This window comes from Lissotriton vulgaris, chromosome 12 (assembly GCF_964263255.1).
Source record: "Lissotriton vulgaris chromosome 12, aLisVul1.2, whole genome shotgun sequence".
NCBI lineage: Eukaryota > Metazoa > Chordata > Amphibia > Caudata > Salamandridae > Lissotriton > Lissotriton vulgaris.
The window spans coordinates 742,504,153-742,524,100 of NC_141700.1; the positions used below are offsets into that span (position 1 = coordinate 742,504,153).

Here is a 19,948-nt window from a genome sequence, read left to right on the forward strand (position 1 = left end):
AGGAGCACATGTTTGCTGCACCTTTGGGATACATATCATAATAGGGCCCCTTGTTGATATTAGTTGGGGACAGATCACAGACTCGCATGAAAATCGAGTTCCTACAATATTCTCCATTTAAGCCTACATGAATGTGCCAGCATATCATAGCTTTTTGTGTTTTTAGTGGGATAGTTTTATACATTGTAATACTCCAAAGGATTACCGGTATAACCCTGCTCTTCCAGGTTGACAAATCTAACCCTTCACTTTTGTTTGTTTCTATGTAGGGGATATGTATACTCCAAGATAAGCTCAGTACATTGTCAAACTTCATAGAAGAACCCCCACAGCTCCCCTTGTGGTTTTCTTATGAGCTTGCAAGTTATCTACTGCAATTTTGGCTAGCCCATCTAATAAGGCCCCTGGGCCAGATAAGCTGCTCATGGACCTTTACCAGTCCAACATTAAGTTATGGGCCCCTCTGATAGTTTTAAATACTGCAGTATCTGTAGTAATCCAATTCACATAAAACTGCAACAATTGTCCCAGTGTTTAAGAAGGGCAATAGACAAGAACCTGCATTGCTACAGACCAATATCTTTGTTAGAATCTGTAGTTAATATTGCGGGTCTATAATTTTGAATCAAATTGAGACCTAGGCCCAAAAAGAAAATGTAATTTGTCCAGTACAATATGGTTATAGGGAAGGTATGGGGACCTTTGAACAGTGCCTGAACCTTAACCTTATTATAGGGAAGTATGTAACAGCCAACAAAGGAGCAATTTACTTGGCCTTTTTTGACCTAAGTAGCTCGTTTGACCAGCCCAATCAGTCTAAGATGTCGGCTATTTTATCTAGTATTGGTTGGCCTTCACTGTTGATTGAGTTTTTACAGGCCTTACACACTGGGATTAGTGCCTCCGTTAGATATGGTATTGGGGGGGGGGGTGCACTGATCTTTTTGGTTTGACTTGGGGTGTCCGACAAGGTTGTGGTTTGTCCCCGATTTAAATTCTGTTATACATCAATGGTCTGAATCCATAGTTGATTGCTAATGGGGAAGGCATACGTAGGGTGAATTCTGCCTTCATCCCTGCCCCTCTATATGACGATGATGTAATCTTGCTCTCACGCACTGCCAATGGCCTTAGAGGTCTTATTGATTCTTTCATAAAGTTTGTGGATGATCTTGACTTAGATACTAACATCACCATGGCGTGTGAGAGGCAGACTTCTAAAATCATGCCAATTTCCATCAAAGGTAATAACATTGGATGGATTTGCGAGTTCCCGCACTTGGGTATTACATTTGAATGTGGAGCACTGGTTTGGTTTGCTGTTCATGTTGTTAGCAAACCTATGCTACTCTTGATATAAATATATTAAATGAAATGCTTCCCTGTGTTGACCTCTGGAGGCTGCTGTTTGGTGATGCTGCAATTCCTCAAATCTACAGCAGGAGGAGAACCACTTCTGTAGAGGTTGTTAGATTTGAGCCCAGGTAGTTCTTTTTGGGTCCATGAAGAATTGAATCTACACTATGCAGAAGTTTTTATTAAACTTGATCTGCTCATCCTATAGATGACAGTTTGGAGCAACCAGCACACTGTTTTTAACCAGAATGTGATGTTAGACTGTTTAAATTGCGAGCATGGCCATACAATGCCATGGCTTATGTTAGGAAAACTGCAGAATCACTGGGTAGACCAGACCTGTATAATCTTCCTCACATGATTTGCAAGGGTGAATTTGGCAAAAGTCAAAGGATTATTTATCAAGTGCGCCTCAGATGCAAGAGAGAGCACAGCTTCGAGTAAACCAACTCTGAGAGATGACCTGGTCATAAAAGCACATGAACTCTGAGAGATGACCTGGTCATAAAAGCTCATGAACTCTGAGAGATGACCTGGTCATAAAAGCTCATGAACTCTGAGAGATGACCTGGTCATAAAAGCTCATGAACTCTGAGAGATGACCTGGTCATAAAAGCACATGAACTCTGAGAGATGACCTGGTCATAAAAGCTCATGAACTCTGAGAGATGACCTAGGCCCAAGCCCTATCTTCCTTTTCTGAGAAACCCGTGGGAAAGGTCTCTCTTCACTAAGTTTATCAGCTGGACAATTTGACTCGAGTTCTATACGGATCTGCCCGTGTGATGGTATTTCCTTTAAACCATTTTAAGTTATTCTGCAGATTTTATGATCCCGTCCAACTCAGGCACTTGTTACCCATTCTTAGAACCCACTGTTTCGACCAATACAAACCAACCTTTTTTTAAATCTTTAAATGCTATCTGAGCCCGCTGTTTGTTCCGCGGTAGGGGCATTTTTAAACAGTGCCCTGCATTGGCACAAAATAATTAATTCTTAATACATTCCGTGTTTTTATTTAATGTTTTTGTAATGCATTTTTAGATGAGTCATTTACCTATGTCCCAGGACATTTTCTATTTTTATGCAGATATGTCTTTTAATCGTGTTATCTTTTCATGATTGTTATTTAACGTAATTTGAACTTATTCTCTGATTTATTCATTTATAAATATTTTAATAATTGAATAAAGATTTGCAACTACAAGCTCACACAAGTTTAGAAGACAGGACACGATCTGTCCAATATTTATATTGGACAGTCTGAGAAATCTAACTGATAGTTTTGCACACTTTCCACTCCCAAAAGTGGTTATTCTTACACGCTTGGTCCTACTCCATACTACCCTAACTGTAGCAGGCTCAGATTTACTTCCTCTTAAACAGTTGCAGGGACCACCCACTAGGTGCCCTCGTGGCCAGGTAAGCAGATATTATTTCCTCACTATTCCTGAGAGTTCATCCTGGACTAGTATTAAGCAAGCTCCCTCACCAAGGATCCTTAAAAAAGGGTTCACATCCCATCATGTTTTTGTCCATTAACATAATAGAGAATTATGAGACAGCCACTCAAGCCTCTTTTAAAATGTATAAACTTGAATTAAATTAATCTAGCAATATCAATGCTGCCAATTTCCATTTTGTAAATTACAGGTCAGTTTCTTTTCTACAAGTACAGTCCTCGGTGACCGGAACCAGTTCCCTTCCTTTTTTCGCACCATCCCAAGCGATGAACATCAGTCTCGAGGACTGGCCCAGTTGGTGAACTATTTTAGATGGACCTGGGTTGGTCTCCTGGCGGAGGATAATGACTATGGGCAGCAGGGAATACAGACACTGCAGACAGAGGTTTCAGAGTCAGGGGTATGCATTGCCTTCTCTGAGAGCATTCTTACTAATGTTGCAAACAGGAATGCCTTCCATATTGCCCAGGTGATAAAAAACTCAGCTGCAAACGTCATTGTCACATTCTCCAGTGAAGGGAATCTTGTACCAATCATGGAGGAGCTATTAAGACAGAATGTAAGTGGAAAGGTCTGGATTGCCAGTGAAGCTTGGTCAACTTCTCCTCTCCTTTCTAATAAGAAATATTCCACAATTCTCACCGGTGCTATTGGCTTTGCAATCCACAGTGGAGAGATGTTGGGCTTTGAACAGTATCTGAATGAAGTTCATCCATCTAGGTCCCAAGAAGATCCATTCATCAAAGGCTTCTGGGAAGAAGCTTTTGACTGTGAGTGGTTGGACCCGAAAATCCACTCAAGCTTGCAAAGCAACCAAAGTCAACCTTGCACCGGCAGTGAAAAGCTGGACAGCCTTCGGATTAGCTACAATGATGTCAAACAATTGCGTGTAACCTATAACGTGTACAGTGCCGTGAATTCCATTGCATTTGCTTTGCAAGATATGATGGCCTGCAAGATGGGAGAAGGCCCATTTGCTCATGGAACCTGTGCAGATGTCTCAGAATTTCTACCTTGGCAGGTAAGCATCTGTGTGAAAGATGGGTAACTTACTGTTGCTGATGGGTGACTAAGTGTTGGATTATCAAAGGATGCTATAGTGCGAGTGTGATTATGAATTATGGGACATATGTATGAAACTTTGGTTTTGCCATTCTCAAATAGCGATTTTTAGAGAATCGCTATTTGAGAATCGCAAAACGCTATGTATGTAGGATTTGCAAACAATTTTGCGAACCCTACATATTTCTTAATTGCGAATCGCAAATTGCAATTCGCAATTAAAGAATACCTCCCCATTCATTCCTATGGGCCTAAAGGCCCATAGGAATGAATGGGAAGACATTCTCAATTTGCGATTCTCAATTAGAGAATCGCAAATTGAGAATGCAATTTCAAGGGTACCAGGTTGTCAAAAGGACACCCTGTTGCGCCCCTGAAATGTACATGTGTGCACATGTGGCACACATACATGCCCTAACTGCATGTATGTGTGCCACATGGCACTTTGAAAAATGCAAAAAAGTGAATTTTCCAAAGAAATCGCAAATTACCACCAACTTGAAGTTGGTGGTAATTTGCGATTCCTTAAAGCCAAATTTCTGTGCTCTTACATTGCATTTAAGGAATTGCAATTTGCGATTCCTTAAATGTAATTGCAAAATAACGAATCGCAAATTTTGCGATTCCATATTTTGCGAGGCAGTTTCACTTTCATACACACCACTGAGCAAAATTGCGATCGCAAACGCCGAAATTCTGAGAATTTCAGCATTTGCGATTGCAATTTGGAATGATACATATGGCCGGCCCTATATCTCTCCTCTGATAATGCTAGGATCCATGCTTGCTATCATCATCACTGGAAAGCTCATGCCCTTCTTTGTAGTTTTTTTTTTGGATTGATATGAACTTTCACTGAGGCATGCATGGAGCACTAAATGACAAGGAAGCATAGAACTCTAGTGGAGTACACCTGATTCATGTTGTTGCTGAGTGGCTTTCGAGTCAACATTAAACTTATTTTACTGGACACAGCACATAAATTATCTTTATTTATTATTATAACGGCTTTATAAAGTGCTTATAAGGCCTCCAATTGTCAAAGATCTTTACGTTGCAAAGCAACACTTGTGTAAGAAAAATATGGCGCATTAGGTCACATAATAATGCCAGTAACGTGTGAATGAAGTGAATAAAATACACATGAAGGGCCAGATGTTCGACCATTGATGTTTGCAAATCGCAAATTGCACTAAATTTTGATTGGCAATTTGGAAGTCGCAAACATCAATGTACAACAGTGTCAGAGACAATGTTTGCAATTCCCAGTGGGGTCGCAAATTGCATGTCTCATGGATAATAATGAGGCTGTCACAATTTGTGACCCCATTGGGAATGGCTGGCACTCCCAGGAATGGTGGTCTTCTGGGGTCAGCAGACCAACGTTTCTGGGACTGCTTTGTCAATAAAGCAGTTTTTTTAAAAATGCAGCCCATTTTCCTTAAAGGAAAAGGGTATGCATTTAAAAAAAATAAAAAAGTGAAACAGTTTTGTTTCATTAGGTCACGCTGAGTCAGCGCATGCGATGCTCTGCGAGACGTTTTGTAAACGGGTTTTAAAAGTGCTGCTAGCAAAGGCTTTGCCACCAGCTTGCGATTACGCACACAAGCACACGCGCCTCACTCCGTCTCTCCAATGCAGATTGCTGTGACTAATGCTGGTTTGCTCGCACTCCCCCTCCCTTCTCCCCCTCTGTTTTCGTCACTTTCGTCACTCACCCCCACCTTCTGGTAACCTCTGCTTGCATTACCTCCTCCTTTGGCCCCGCCCTTCTCGTCAGCTTTTTTTTAAAATTGCTGTGACTCATGCTGGTTTGCTCGCACTCCCCCCTCCCTGTCCTCCGCCCCTCCCCGCCGCGTCTCGTGTTGGGCCCATGGTTGGCGTCCTTGTTGATTGAATGCCACAACTGACTGCGCGAGGTACATGTGGTGCACTGTGCTCCATTATGCACTTCTCCGAACCTGACTTAAAGGTATGGTAAAAGAATATCCTTGTAGGAATATTGTCTAATATAAACATAGTAAGAGTTGCCTTTACCTTTACGGTTGAGAGCAGCATCGAGTTTTGCTATTTTCGGACATAAATGATTTGCCTAGCAGGATATCTTTCTCCTTGCTGCCCCTTTAAATGTCTGCTCTGCCCCTTTAAATGTCTGCCCTGTCCCTGCTGACTTCACATTGCTCATTACCAATTGGAGCATGCAGCTAGAGGCCAAGTATGATTTGTGGCGGTAGTCCTTTGTCAGTCCTGGTTTTCGTTAGCTATCTCCGGTTGCCGCTTTTAACCTTTGGTCTCTCTGGCTAGGCGCCATGCGACACTCGTCAACGTTTCCTTGTGTGGCCTGTGTGGAATGTGGTTGCTGGGCTGTTAACTTTTGCTTAAACCGTACATGCCTAGTGACAGATGTCTTCTTCTGGAGAAGAGCTGACTAGAAATTTTGAACCGATCCCTTCATGCAGCCAGTTGCCCCTTTCACATGCTGCTTCTCCTCAGCAGCGTGTCCTGATGGGGTAAAGCATGTACCCGGTCTGTGCATGGACCGTGGCCTTCAGCTGCTGCACTGCAAGCCCCATGTGAAAACGCCTGCGTCAGTCTTACACCTGCTCTGAGGCAGGCGTAAGTTATTGACGCATTTGCGACCTAGAGTGATGCAGTGGAATCTCATAGATTTCACTGCGTCACTTCTACAACCTTTTCTTGCGTCAATACGCCCCCCCTTGCATACATTATACCTGGCGTAGGTATAATGTAGCGCAGGGGTTTACAAAGTGACGCATCTACCTAGATGCGTCACTTTGTAAATATGGCACAACAAGGCGCATTTTTACGCCAATGGTGCGTCACAAAAAGTGACGAACTGGCAGCGTAAAAGTGACGAACGGCCTCATAAATGAGGCCCCAGGTACTTTGCAGAACCCTCAGCTGCTCCAGCAGAAAGTGCCGACCTAAGATGGTGTTCCCTCACCCCTGAGAGACGGGCTGACAGGCAGACACCAGCCCTGGTTGCACAGTAGCTCTCCAAGTATTCTGCAGGGCACCCCCTTTCTTGGTGCTAGAACAAAAAGGAGTGGTTTGGGGGCGGGGTCCACTTTCACACACATTTTGTAGACAGGGGATGTGTAACTGCTGTCACAAACTTCAGAACCTGTTTGGGTTGTTCTTTCAGAGAGAGACACCACACTCACTCGCACACTCGCTCGCTCAATCACTCACTCGCTCTTTCTCTCTCTCTCTCTCTCTCTCTCTCTCTCATTCTCACACACATTCTCTCACACACACACACACTCTCTCTCACACACTCTCTCTCACACACTCTCTCTCTCACACACTCTCACACACACACTCTCTCTCTCACACTCACTCACTTTATGGGGTACACATAACAGCATATCTTTACACAAGAGGGGGTCGGTAAGCCACACTACGGATAAAAAGGCCACATGAGACTATAAATCACAGCACATGGGGCCTCATTTATGAAAGGTGACGCATCGCTGCGTGAAAACAGCGATGCGTCACTTTTCTCTGCGCCCTCCTTGCGAGACCAATAATGCATCATATTTACAGTATGACACATGATGGCGCAAGGAGTTACAGATACGTTAGTATTTCAGACGTATCTGTATGGCGCAAAAGTGACGCATTGCAGGAGTGTGTCACAAAAGTGACGCAACACCAGCAATGTGTGCTTTCACATGGAGCAAGCCCCATGTGAAAGGGCCTGCATCAGTCTTACGCCTGCTGTGAGGCAGGCGTAAGAAATTGATGCATTTGTTTCCTAGAAGTGGCGCAGTGAAATCTTATAGATTTCACTGCGTCACTTCTATGACCCTGTGTTGCGTCAGAACGCCCCCCTTGCATGCACAAAAAGTGACGCACCGGCGGCGTAAAAGTGACGCATGGACTCATAAATAAGGCACATGATACTTTGCCACCACTGTTTTATGCAATGCACTACACCCAGAACAGGGACTGATGTCGTCTGCACACTACGAGGGCAAGCTTGTTGTGCCCCTCTAGGTCATAGGACAGGTTCTGTTCAGTGATAGACCTCTGCACACACTAGATTAACGTGATGCCAGGGCCAAATTAAAAGTCGGTATACTACACTTTCAATCAGTACTCTGGGCATGAGAACACACCTGTATAGCATGCAGCAGCCAATCCTGCCCCAACACTCCCTGAGCCACCCTGCCAGTGCTAAAAGATGACATTACTGGGTAGTGGGCTGCTTCCAGTCACACCTTGCAGGATATGTAAGCTCAGGTGTTGCATGGCTGTATTTACTTCTGGAACATGAGTCTGTACTTGTAGGAGAAATGAGATGTAAGCTGATACATTTATGTATGATGCTAACGCCAGCTTCTGGCTGCTGAACATGGAAAATGCATTAGACTAAATATCGATTACATTTTAGAAGGCTGCATTTGAGCACAGCTATAACTGCAGCCGGTTGGCTCTTAGAACACTGAATGTTGTTCTGCTTATAACAATAAGACCTGCTTCTTACCGAGACGTGCCTGTGAAGTGTGAATACTACGATAGCCTTTCGGTGCAGGACTGAGGCTTTTGTTGCTTCGTTCGATGATTGGTTTGCAACAGCTGCAGTAACTGTAGTTTAGCATCATGTAAACTTCGGGAGCAGATGAACAATCTATATCGAGGAGAACTTTATACATTTTTTGGTTTCTGACATGTGGACTGAGGGGAGCCTATACTCTTAGGGAATTGATAAGAAAATCTGTGTTGACCTATCCTATGTATGTTGATTCTCTGAAGTTTTTTTTCTTCGACGCAAGTTTCATTTAAGTCAGTAGGGGAAAAAAACAAGCATTGGCATAGCCGATAGGTCTCGCTTTTGGGACCTTATAAGTATTTAGTTATGCAGCACAATATCCTTGGTGCAACAACATCAACTGTTGCATGGCTAAACACTTATAAGGTCCCAAAGGCGAGACCTATTGGCTATGCCAATGCTTGTTTTTAAGGGCAGGTAGTGGTCCCTAGTACCACTGCCTGCTCTTAAAAAAGGTTTGTGCACCATATCACAAAGGGGAAGGGGCCCCCTGGGAACCTCTTACCGTTCTCAAATGGTTTACCACCCTCTTGAAGAGGGTGGTAAACTAGGTGTGTTTTGGCACCGCAAATGCAGTCGCTAAACATTCTTACATACGGTTCGGAGTCGCTATTAGGAAGGGACGTCTTTGGAATGCCCCTTCCAAATAGCGAGTCTCTAACCTTATTTTTCGGGTCGCTATTACATTAGCGACTCGCAAAATAGGGTTGGTACATTGTGCTACTGTTTTTTGCTGTCGCAAAAGTGCAAAATGCCCCTCTGAAACCGAAAAATACGGTTGTTCATCTGGCCCGAAATCTCTAGGGTAATACAAAAATATACATGCAGGCTCAGTTATATAGAACGTACAATGGATGTTATCTGAAAATATGCACAACATTTTCAAATGTCAAATGTATAGATCAAGTTGCAAAGGTATAAAAGCATAAACCTTTCGAGCAAACACTAAGAGGTTCAGTAAGTATTGGCAGAATACAATGTTAGTTGCTAGGCCCCAAAGTGGACTTTCCCAATTCTACAGGTGATAGCATAGAATACATAGGCCGCACACACAAAATAAGAGGCTGATGTGCATTCATTAACAAGAACTTCAAGGAAGAAAGGTCAGACATTATCACTTCATCAGATCCATCTTCATCTGGGCATCTGACGTCATGGTGGGCATGTGCGGAGGACGGCTAGGGGCCGTCCGAACCACTTACGTGTCGAATTGTTCAGCACCACTGGGGAATTCCGGCTGCAGCGAAGCGGATAAAACAAAAAAACCAAGCACAAAAAAATATAACAAAATATCCTAATTAAATATTAATTGATTAATTAATATTAATGATCAACTAATTATTAATTATTTAAAAATAAATTAATACCCACCCTTTACCCGTATATACCCTACAACCTGCACCTAAAATTAATTGCACAATTTCCATAATTAATTTTCAATCAATTAATATAAATTAACAACTAATTACTTCCCACCGTTTACCCCTATAAACCCCACAACCTGCACCTAAAAAAATTACACAATTACCATCATTATTTACCAGTTCATCAATTGATAATTAACAACCAATTATTAATTAATTACAAATACATTACTTCCTACAATTAACAATATAAAATCTCAATTAATAAATAATAATACATAAAAAATAATCATTAATTTATTATAATTAAGTTACTTCCAGCTCGATATTCTGTCTGAATACCAGAGGATATGCAACTTAACGGCCCCACTTCGGAAGAGAGTTACAATGGCTTTGAGATACAATGGCTACGGATACTCTAATCCATTTTCTAGGGGTCAAAATACTAAAAAAGGAGTTCCACAATACCAATGGAAAAATAAATGTGGGGTGGGGATTCTTTGGCTGATGGACCCCCTTGTTGGAGGGATGGCCATGTGCAGCAGGAGTATGGCCTCCGACAGTGGATTGCACACATGGCTCAGGCAAGGCCCTGTAGCCAACTCCTGCCACAAAGATTGTGCATGGCAGGGGGGTTAGAGATCCCCAGATTGTTGGGCATCAAGTTACATTGAATTTGGCAAAAAAGTTTGAACTTTAATCAGACCGTCTGCGTGATTGGTGTACATCTGTTACGCCTTTTTTAAGGAAATGACATTCAAGGAAGAGCTCAGGTTGGGAATGAAGGGGTTAAACCTCAGAAAAAATTAGATACATCTAGGCAGTTGGTCCAGTGGGAGTCCTGTGGTATTCCCACAGGACATAAAGTAACATAAAATACAGGCCCTCTTGGGTGGTTAAGGGAACTTATGCGTCCATCTGTCAATTTGGTATTGAAATTGTCCTACTGAAACCCCCCATTAGACACATGTGTGACAGCCTTGATTTCTACTTTAACTCACCCAAACCGCCATGAGTCATTATAGGGGCCTGAGAAACTACCCCGCACACGGGATGCTCTTACTAGTGTTTGCTGCTATACGCTATTGATAAGACAATATGGACAGTTTATACATACTGATCCCTTTATGTTCTGTACTCTGAGCTATGACATTTCTTATACTCCCCCTTGCTGAAATAGTGAATACATTTGTAGCCATTGATACTACCTTGATGGCTTTAACTACTCTAGACCGCTCCTCACCGGTATATGAAAAAGTATATGAAAAAGTGTCTTACTACCACCTTAACCTGAATAATCACTGATATTGCTTTTTTGTCTCCTTTTATTGTCCTATTGTGTTTATGTCATATGTTTATTCCCTTATGTCTTTTCAGTTGTAGTACTGTATATTTGCTTTATTTGAAAACAACCAATAAAATATTTTTGAAATAAAAAACAATTCCTGACAACTTTGTTAGAGTGTGGCTGCAACACAGGTGTTGGCATACATGTCTGAATGTAACCCAATGTCAAGCGAAATGCTCAGCTGCTGTCCTGTTTGTGGTTGAATCAACGTCTTATATAACAGACCTTAACAAATATGTCTGGGTCTGGTGGCTTAGTGGACTAATGCGTCCATTGCAGGGACCTGTGTTCGACTTCATGGTTACAGGTTCAAATTCAGCAGGTCCACTCAGCCTTTCATCCATCTGAGGTCGATAAAATGAGTACCATAGAGTAGGGCTACAATGAACATCTGTTATTCAGCGCCAAGAGACCTCTGGGTGAACGTGCACTTTACAAATACACATGTTATGTTATAATTCCACCAAGGGCCAGAGCATGAGTGATAGGACATTTTTGCTTGAATTCAGATTTTAAAGCATGCAGTCATTTTTTTTTTATATATTATTAGCTCTCCTTCTTTTTCCTTCTCTAGATTTTGCACTACATCAAGAATGTTCAATTTAGGAACCATGATGACACAGAGGTGTTTTTCGACAAGAATGGAAACCCACCTGCCCAATATGACATTGTGAACTGGCAGATGGATGCTGATGGGGAAATCCAACAAGTTAATGTTGGCAGTTATGGTTCGAGGTCACCATCCTGGCAGGAACTGAGCATTAATGTTTCTGCTGTAAAATGGGCCGGAGGTAGTTCTCAGGTATTGCATGGTTATGAAAATCGTATTCTAATCTTGGGCATGCACTTCTTGCATGTTCTAAAGTATTTGCTGACATTTGGCTAAATCAATGGTATATAAGTTCTACATACCACGTACATACATATATGCTGGGTTTTGTCAAGAAAAGCATGACTAAGTGTCCGGTGTACAAGAGGAAGAAATGTATTGGGTCTGCTCCAGTTCTCTTTCACAAATGGTCCAGCATGAACTTATGATTAGATCTACATTGCAAGCAGAATGGCCTTGCCACAAAGCTTCCCTACAGCCCTTCACATCAATATTCTGTTGATAAACAAACAATTCAGGTTCTCTAAAGGGAAAATAGGACCAATCTATGTTCTATCATTCCATTTTGGCAAGGGTAGACTGAGATGTGAAGTGCCCCTTTTGGGCTGGAAATGTAAGACACTATGGGCCCGATTCACAGAACTAACTTAAGACAAAATCCTAAACTTACTTCTTTTGGTATTCACAGAAGTTAGGATTTTGTCTTAAGTTTGTCTTAAGACAGACTTAAGTTAGGATGTTGTCTTAAGTCTGTCTTAAGACAAACTTAAGACAAAATCCTAACTTCTGTGAATACCAAAAGTAGTAAGTTTAGGATTTTGTCTTAAGTTAGTTCTGTGAATCGGGCCCTATGGCAATAGGATATAGGCACTCTGTAGCTCATGATGCCTACTATTTCGGGCAGTGGCAGCTCCTTGCCAGATATTACCTGAATAGAGGTGCCACAAAACATACAAAATATTTATTTGTCAAACATAAATAAACAGGCAAAATGTTCACATCTGGATTATGCGGGTAAAATAAGGACACCGTTTTCCATAGTTTTTCATGTCTTCCATCATTCGTCTTGTAAATATTCTTATTTCCTGTATTTCAGATCCCCGAATCTGTCTGTAGCCCCAGCTGCCTGCCTGGGTTCAGGAAAGTTGCTAAAGAAGGAAAGCCCATCTGCTGTTTCCTCTGCATCCCATGTTCTCCAGGGGAGTTTTCTAATCATATTGGTAAATTAGGATAACAGCTAAGAGATTAACCTAAAATTAACTACACATTGAAAGTAATCCTAACACTCCATTGTATTCTTGCTGTTTTGATTTTCAGATTCAGTACAGTGTTCAAAGTGTCCTGTGGACCACTGGCCCAATAGACAACAAGATGACTGTCTCATCAAGGAAATAGAATTTCTGTCCTTTCAAGAGCCATTAGGGATGATCTTGGTAATAATTTCCATAGTTCTGTGCCTAGCTCATTCTGTGATTTTTGGACTCTTCATCTTATATAAGGACACACCTATAATAAGAGCCAATAACCGCATTGTTAGCTACATTCTTCTTTTGGCTCTAGCTATGTGTTTGTTATGCTCTTTGCCATTTATAGGTTATCCGAGTAGAGGGAAGTGCCTTGTTCGCCAGGTTACCTTCGGCATCTCCTTTGCTCTCTGTGTCTCATGTATCTTAGCCAAAACCATCATGGTGGTCATTGCTTTCAATGCCACCAAACCAAACAGTGACTTAAGGAGATGGTTTAGACCGCAATTTTCATACAAGGTGATTGTTGCTTGTACTGCCAATCAGATTATTTTGTGTGCGGCTTGGTTAATTGTCTCCCCTCCTTTCTCAGAGCACAACCCCTATGTACAACCTGGAAAAATTGTCATTGAATGCAATGAGGGGTCCTCAATAGCTTTCTGGTGCATGCTGGGATATCTTGGGCTTCTGGCAACCATGAGTTTCCTAGTGGCTTTCTTGGCAAGAAAACTGCCTGATAGCTTCAATGAGGCCAAATATATCACTTTTAGCATGCTCGCGTTCTTGAGTGTTTGGCTCTCTTTTATTCCAGCTTACCTCAGCACCCATGGAAAGTATATGGTGGTCATGGAGGTCTTTGCTATTTTGTCTTCCAGTTTTGCTTTGCTCGTCAGTATTTTTGTACCAAAATGTTACATCCTATTGTTAAGACCAGAAATGAACACCAAAGAACACCTTATGGGCATACGAGCTGCAACAAGAGATTACCACAAATAGCGGTTTAACCTGTTAATGCAAAGTCAAAGTCAATAGTTGATTCGAATATCAAGAATAGCTCTGCTCTTCCCTTATACTGTTGCTCATGTGTATGTGTGAGTGTGTGCAGTGAAGAACTGAGGGATTTATGCATACAATATTGAATTGTTGGATCATTGCTGTATGCTGAAAATTGCAGTTGAAAATCTGAACAGTTGGGTTAGACATAATGCAAGGTGTACTGTTAAGCTTGGCTGGTTGAGTATCTATACAGTGTCCCGTTGCATGTTTGCAGCTCTATGTTTATTATTAGAGAGGGGGAGAATTGATAAACACTTTTGTTTCAACACATGACATTACCTCTGTATTAGTTGAGCTGTTTTGTAGTAAAGATGGGCAATAACAGCTGGCAACTTATTTGATAGTTTTGAATGCTACCTCATTATGGTACTTGTCTCTAGCAAGTACCATATAATCCCAATTTCTGCATACATGCCTAATGTCTCATGTGGCTACCTTTTTGCCCATGACATAATATTATTTTTATTATTATTAAATTACATTTGTAAGGCGCACAGCTACCCAGAGGTTTCCCGGCGCCAGAGGACAGATCACAACAGAAAGGACAACATTTACTGATTAAATAGCCAGGTCTTAAGGCCTTTGCAGAAAATCTTATGATTGATTTCATGACAAATTGAAGAGGGGAGTGAATTCCACAACATTCCCAAATAACTTCCAATGACACAAGACTGGTTACTTGTGCGCATGCTGGAAATCTTACCATCCTCATGGAAAGAACTTCAGGGATAAACACAATTTTTTTAAGAGTAAACGACTAAACTATGTTAATAAGTCACTCTTGTTACCCCGACAAAGTAATTTTTTTAATCTGATTTTTTACTTGATATACTTTTATTATGCTTTACTGAGTGAAGTACACAACCTTTGGCCCTCACCCATCTCAGGGCTGACATGTACAATCCATATTTTTAGAGAATGTGTTCATGCATGCATTGTGATACCTTTCCAAGATATATTGATTTGACTGCAACAATTTTATAACTGAAGAACCATCTCCCTCAAAGTTGATAACAGAAATAGCTACCAGACAAAAACATTTTGGCGGTCATTTAGAGTTTAGCAGAGAAAGAGCACTGCTATACATTAGCATCACTTCTCCACTGCCAAATAAGTAGTGGGACCACTGGGTTTCTGTCAGTGGAGCCTGAACTAACTCCAATGAAAACCATTACCCCAATCATCTGTCCACTGAACAAACCACCAGGCAAAAGTGGCAGTTGGCCTAGGTTGTTATGGTAAGAATCAACAGTACAATACAGGCTGCTGTAGGATTAGAATGAGAGATATGAGAATAACAAGACAGAGACCTGGACATAAACCCGTATATGTGGGAAGGTGTGAGCATGCCCATGAACCATTTGCCCCTCACTCTAGGATGCTGTAGCTCCAGCTGGTTGCACCTCCTACACCAACAGCCAGCGAGGAGCTCATGTTGGTCCACCTGAACAGATGCTGAGGATCTCTCACAGGAAAATGGAAGGAATAGCTAGCATTCTAGGGAAGTGCTTAAAACCTTTTGTCTGTTGAGGTAGCCATGACTGTAGCCTGAGGCAGCTGAAGGAAATCACTCCTCCTATATCCTTAAAATTGTCCTACCCTCATAGGCCTTATGCTTCCCACATCTATCCATTCAATTTGGGATTTGCCCGCTGTAATCAAGCCCAGAGAGGCGGTAGCAGAAAGACTGACAGCTGCACTGGCTACCCATAGAACAAAGGGCGGCTTTCAAATTGGGATGTCTCACATTCAAATCCCTCCACTGCACCAGCCCCGCCTTCCTGACATCACTCGTCAACCCACACCGCCCAACTCGCAACCTCCGCTCAGCTCACCTCAATCTGCTTGCTGTCCCCAAAACCAAAACCAACAAATTCGGTGGCCGTTGGTTCTCTCTCCTGGCCCCCAAACTTTGGAATTCTCTCCCCCTGACCATCAAATCCAGTAGTTCCCTCCTTCATTTCAGGAAACTGCTCAAAACCTTCCTCTTTCCCCCACCCAGCTAAACACCGCTTCCTCTGACCTCCGCCCCACCTCTTTCTTACAGCGCCAGGAAACCCACGGTGTCAGTGCGCTTTACAAATCCCACTTAACATAACATAACATAACAGCTGGAGATCACCAGTGAACGATAGCATTGTGTATGATGTCCTGAAGAAGCAGGGCACAGGCATGAGTTTAATCTTTAGACAGCAGTACTCAAAGTGAAAGCAATAGGAACTGACAGGATATAATAGCAGCAGAATTTGCTTGTAGTGGCAAGGGTACAAGTTGCAGGACATGGAAGAATTAAGACCTGCAGGCACTGACGGTAAAACTCAGTAATAGCATCAATGTTCAAAGATAGGACAAAAGTAGGTGTTGTGGTAATAGCAAGACACAAGTGACATCTTCAGATGTTTCAGGACATCTCAGAAACATGCTGCGGACAGGCTGCTATTCCCCCTCTTGAAATTGTGCTCCACCTTCATTCTTCTTCATAAACTACATTGGTAAACTGTGGATTAGCGCATCCACTTCAAAACCCTGTGTGTCATTCACAAGGTCCTACACGCCAAGGGGGCCCCATCTGGTCTAACATCCTAGCCCCTTCCTGGCCCTCTCGTCCCTTACACTCAGCAGATCGCAACTTGGCTATTGTCCCTCGAATTAGGAGAGCAAGAGCTGGAGGCCATGCTTTTCATGCTAAGGACCCAGTTCTCTGGAACGTACTTCCATCAGAAAACCACTTGCATTTCAGAAAAACCCTGAAGACATGGCTGTTTTCCATCTAGCATCCCTTACTGTGTCCCCCTGACAGGCCTGCAGGTGTAGTTCATTCACCCTCGAGGTCCAGAGCTGGGAGGCTTAGTTGTTGGGGCAGCTATGTGCTTTACAAACACTACAGCATAACATCTTTAACCCCTTCACTGCGGCGGCTATTCCGCCGCAGTGCTAAGGGGGGAGGGTGGCCGAGCGGCGGGCGCATGCTGGTGCCGGAACCGCTCCGTTACCAGCGTCGGTTGCGCTGTGCTCATGACGGAGCAGTTCCGTCACAGCCCCCCGCTCAATAGAATGTTCAGGGCAGGCACGGAATCCGCGCCACGCAGGCATGCCGAGCGGGCCGTGACGGAACCGCTCTGTCATCAGCACAGCGAGACCGCGGCTGATGACGGAGCGGTTCCGTCATCAGCAGGGGAGGGGTTAACAGCCTCTTAAGTAAACAAGTGTGATGACCCATGTACTGTCAGAATGCCTTTACAGTGAGTGGCAGCAGCACTCACACTTTCAGCAACATACCCATTTCAATGGATTTAGAACCTGCTCCAAAGATATGGATGTAACCTGCTACTTGTGCTGTGCTTGTTCTGTCAGCAATAAAGGTGTACACTACAGCTGCCTTACTGTGTCTGTTCTAAATGGATGTTGAGCTTGCACTGCTGCTTTGTACTTCAAGTCTAATGTTTGTTGCTGCCAAGGAGTACCTGTTGCATGAACATATCTTGCCCTGTAGGACCCAATATGTAGTGAAGTTTACATTGCTGCTGCCTGGGACATACAACATCTGTAAGAGATGAAAGATTGCACTGCTGTCACCTACGCTGCACCTGCTCTATAAGGAACTGAATCTTGCACTGCTGCTGTCCCATCTGTACCTGGTCTGTGAGAGAATGACATGTTTCCACTGATGCTTGTCTTCTACCAGTTCTGCAGGGAAGCTGTCACAAGAGCTGTCCTTTTTGTACCTCTGCTAGACAGCATCTTTGCTGCTCCTACTTCTGCCACATGCCCGGTACCTACTCATTGTGCAAGGGATGCTGCTAATATCATGACGTATCTGTGATAAGTTTTAGTGATGTCAATAAAAATTAACTCTGCAGAAGCCAAAACAATTAATTATCAATGCATATTTGTATATGTGTTCTTAATATTTGTATATGTGTTATTGTATATTGTGTACCAACCTCACCAAAATATGCAAAAGGTTAATGTTTGATATCCCCTGTGAACCAGTTCCAAAAGTGACTATGTCACCTTGCACAGTTCTAAAACATGGCTGCCAAGTGATTGTTATATGTGCAACAGCTTCACCCCTACACAGTGCATATTTCGTTATTTTTTTTGTTTAAGCATAAGTGCTGTTACCTAAAATATTTCTTTGTACCTTCAACAACCACTCCTAGCAGTGCCATCGGCCGTTTACAAGCTGACAGACTTCTGGTAAAGAAAGGAGCACAAGTAATAGGTGAAATGTGCATTAGAGTTTGCCTTAGCATAACTTCTTGCTGCTTGTTCACAGGTCACTTGCTCTGCCATCCCCTGTTTTACACGTTTTCTCTCTTCTTTTCCATCTCAGTTATATTCTTGTCTCGTTTCTTTTTCCTGTCATTATCCTACCTTATTCATATATATGTTCTCTCTAGTCTTTGTCTCCATTCTCTAACTTGTCTCTCTGTTGATCTTTTTTCACAATTTCTTTCCTCAATCCCTTGCCTCTCACTCTCATCTTCCCTCCTACCTTTTCCACATGACTCCCTATCAGACACAGGTTATGTCAGACACTAACCACTCCCAGAGATCAGGAGCTATGGACTGGTATCTCAGTCCTCACAGAAGTTCAGCTTTTAAGTTGCTTAGGTGACTGCCTATGGGCGATGAGGTAGAAGTCAAAATACATGTAGCACATGGGGAAGGAAAATGTGGACCTAGGCAGAAAAGCAAAAAAACTAGTACTTTTTGTGAACAAAGGGGTTTCCATACAGGAGTCTCGTACATTAAGGCAGGGGCAAGTGGGAGGAGGGGGTGGTACCAATGCCAGTTCTGTGCCATTGTGTTTGAAAATTCAATCCTTCAGGAGGAGCCAGAGGACGGGCAATAACACCTGTGAAAATCCAACCCCTATAAGGTCAGGTGAAATCTGGATTTCTGATCTATAATTATTACCCCATGGAGGAGTAGTAGAGCAGCGGTCAGCAGGCAACTGCAGTTTGGGCATTACAGAAACTATGTTTTGACTGCCAATGGGTACTTATTTAACAGTGCCTAGGTGTGACATAGGAGATGGTCTACCACCATGGGACCAAGTTGTGGCCAGGTTGCACAGGTCAATCTTCCAAAAGGTGCCTAGCCTAGTGGTTTGCCACATGGAGCTCTCATCGTACGGGGCAGTAGCTTAGTTCACCTTGTGAAGTACTAAGTAGGGGGGTCATAGTAGAAATCTGCAGATAACAAATCACATATTTTGGAGATGGTGATTGAAGGCCCATCCTCGTCTGTAACCAAGGTTTTGAGATTTTGGAGAGAACATTTTATGTTTAGCCTTGTATTGATATGAATGTTCAATATACATGATATACATATTTTGAAGTGTGCCTTTAGGAAATTAAATATGTCCCAATAATGTTTAGTCCTAAAACCAAGTTTGGTGGCCCCAGGCTAATTCATGGCTTTAATGCTGGGTGGGAAAAGGGGCTAGTTTAGGGGATTCGCCCAGATATCATTTCCACACAAACTCAGAGAGTCCCTTTCTTGTGTTATTGTGAACTCTTGTGTCTGGAACCAAGCTTGAACTTTAAAATCCACTCTTCAGGCAGACATTCAAAAGAACGGATGCATCAGGACTGTGTCTCATCAGAAGGTGCATGAATGCACAGGACTACAGTTGCCAGATTGAAGTTGGCATAGGGTAGAAGAAGGAAGGGTGGGCACCAGCTGCTGCATCAGAAATCTTTGGTGGGCACAATGCCAGGTGATATCCAAGCACAGTGCCATGCAGACCCACTTGTCAGTCTGTTTCATGTTAAGGTAACAAATAGCAAACCAAAATGGAAAAAAGCATTTTGTGAGGTTGACTGTGATAGATAAGCACCCAGCAGCCCTTCAATCAATC

The 19,948-nt window shown here is 42.7% G+C and overlaps 1 protein-coding gene across 1 annotated transcript in view; it reads left to right on the forward strand.

Moving 5' to 3' along the window:
- Positions 1-13,453, forward strand: part of LOC147678526 (extracellular calcium-sensing receptor-like) — a 29,861-nt gene extending 16,408 nt beyond the window's left edge. Inside the window, exons 3-7 of the mRNA XM_086945671.1 lie at positions 3,010-3,840; positions 11,744-11,971; positions 12,876-12,999; positions 13,097-13,212; positions 13,373-13,453. Coding sequence (XP_086801797.1) covers positions 3,010-3,840; positions 11,744-11,971; positions 12,876-12,999; positions 13,097-13,212; positions 13,373-13,453 — 1,380 coding nt within the window. The remainder of the gene's footprint in view (positions 1-3,009; positions 3,841-11,743; positions 11,972-12,875; positions 13,000-13,096; positions 13,213-13,372) is intronic.
- The last annotated feature ends 6,495 nt before the right edge of the window (positions 13,454-19,948 follow it).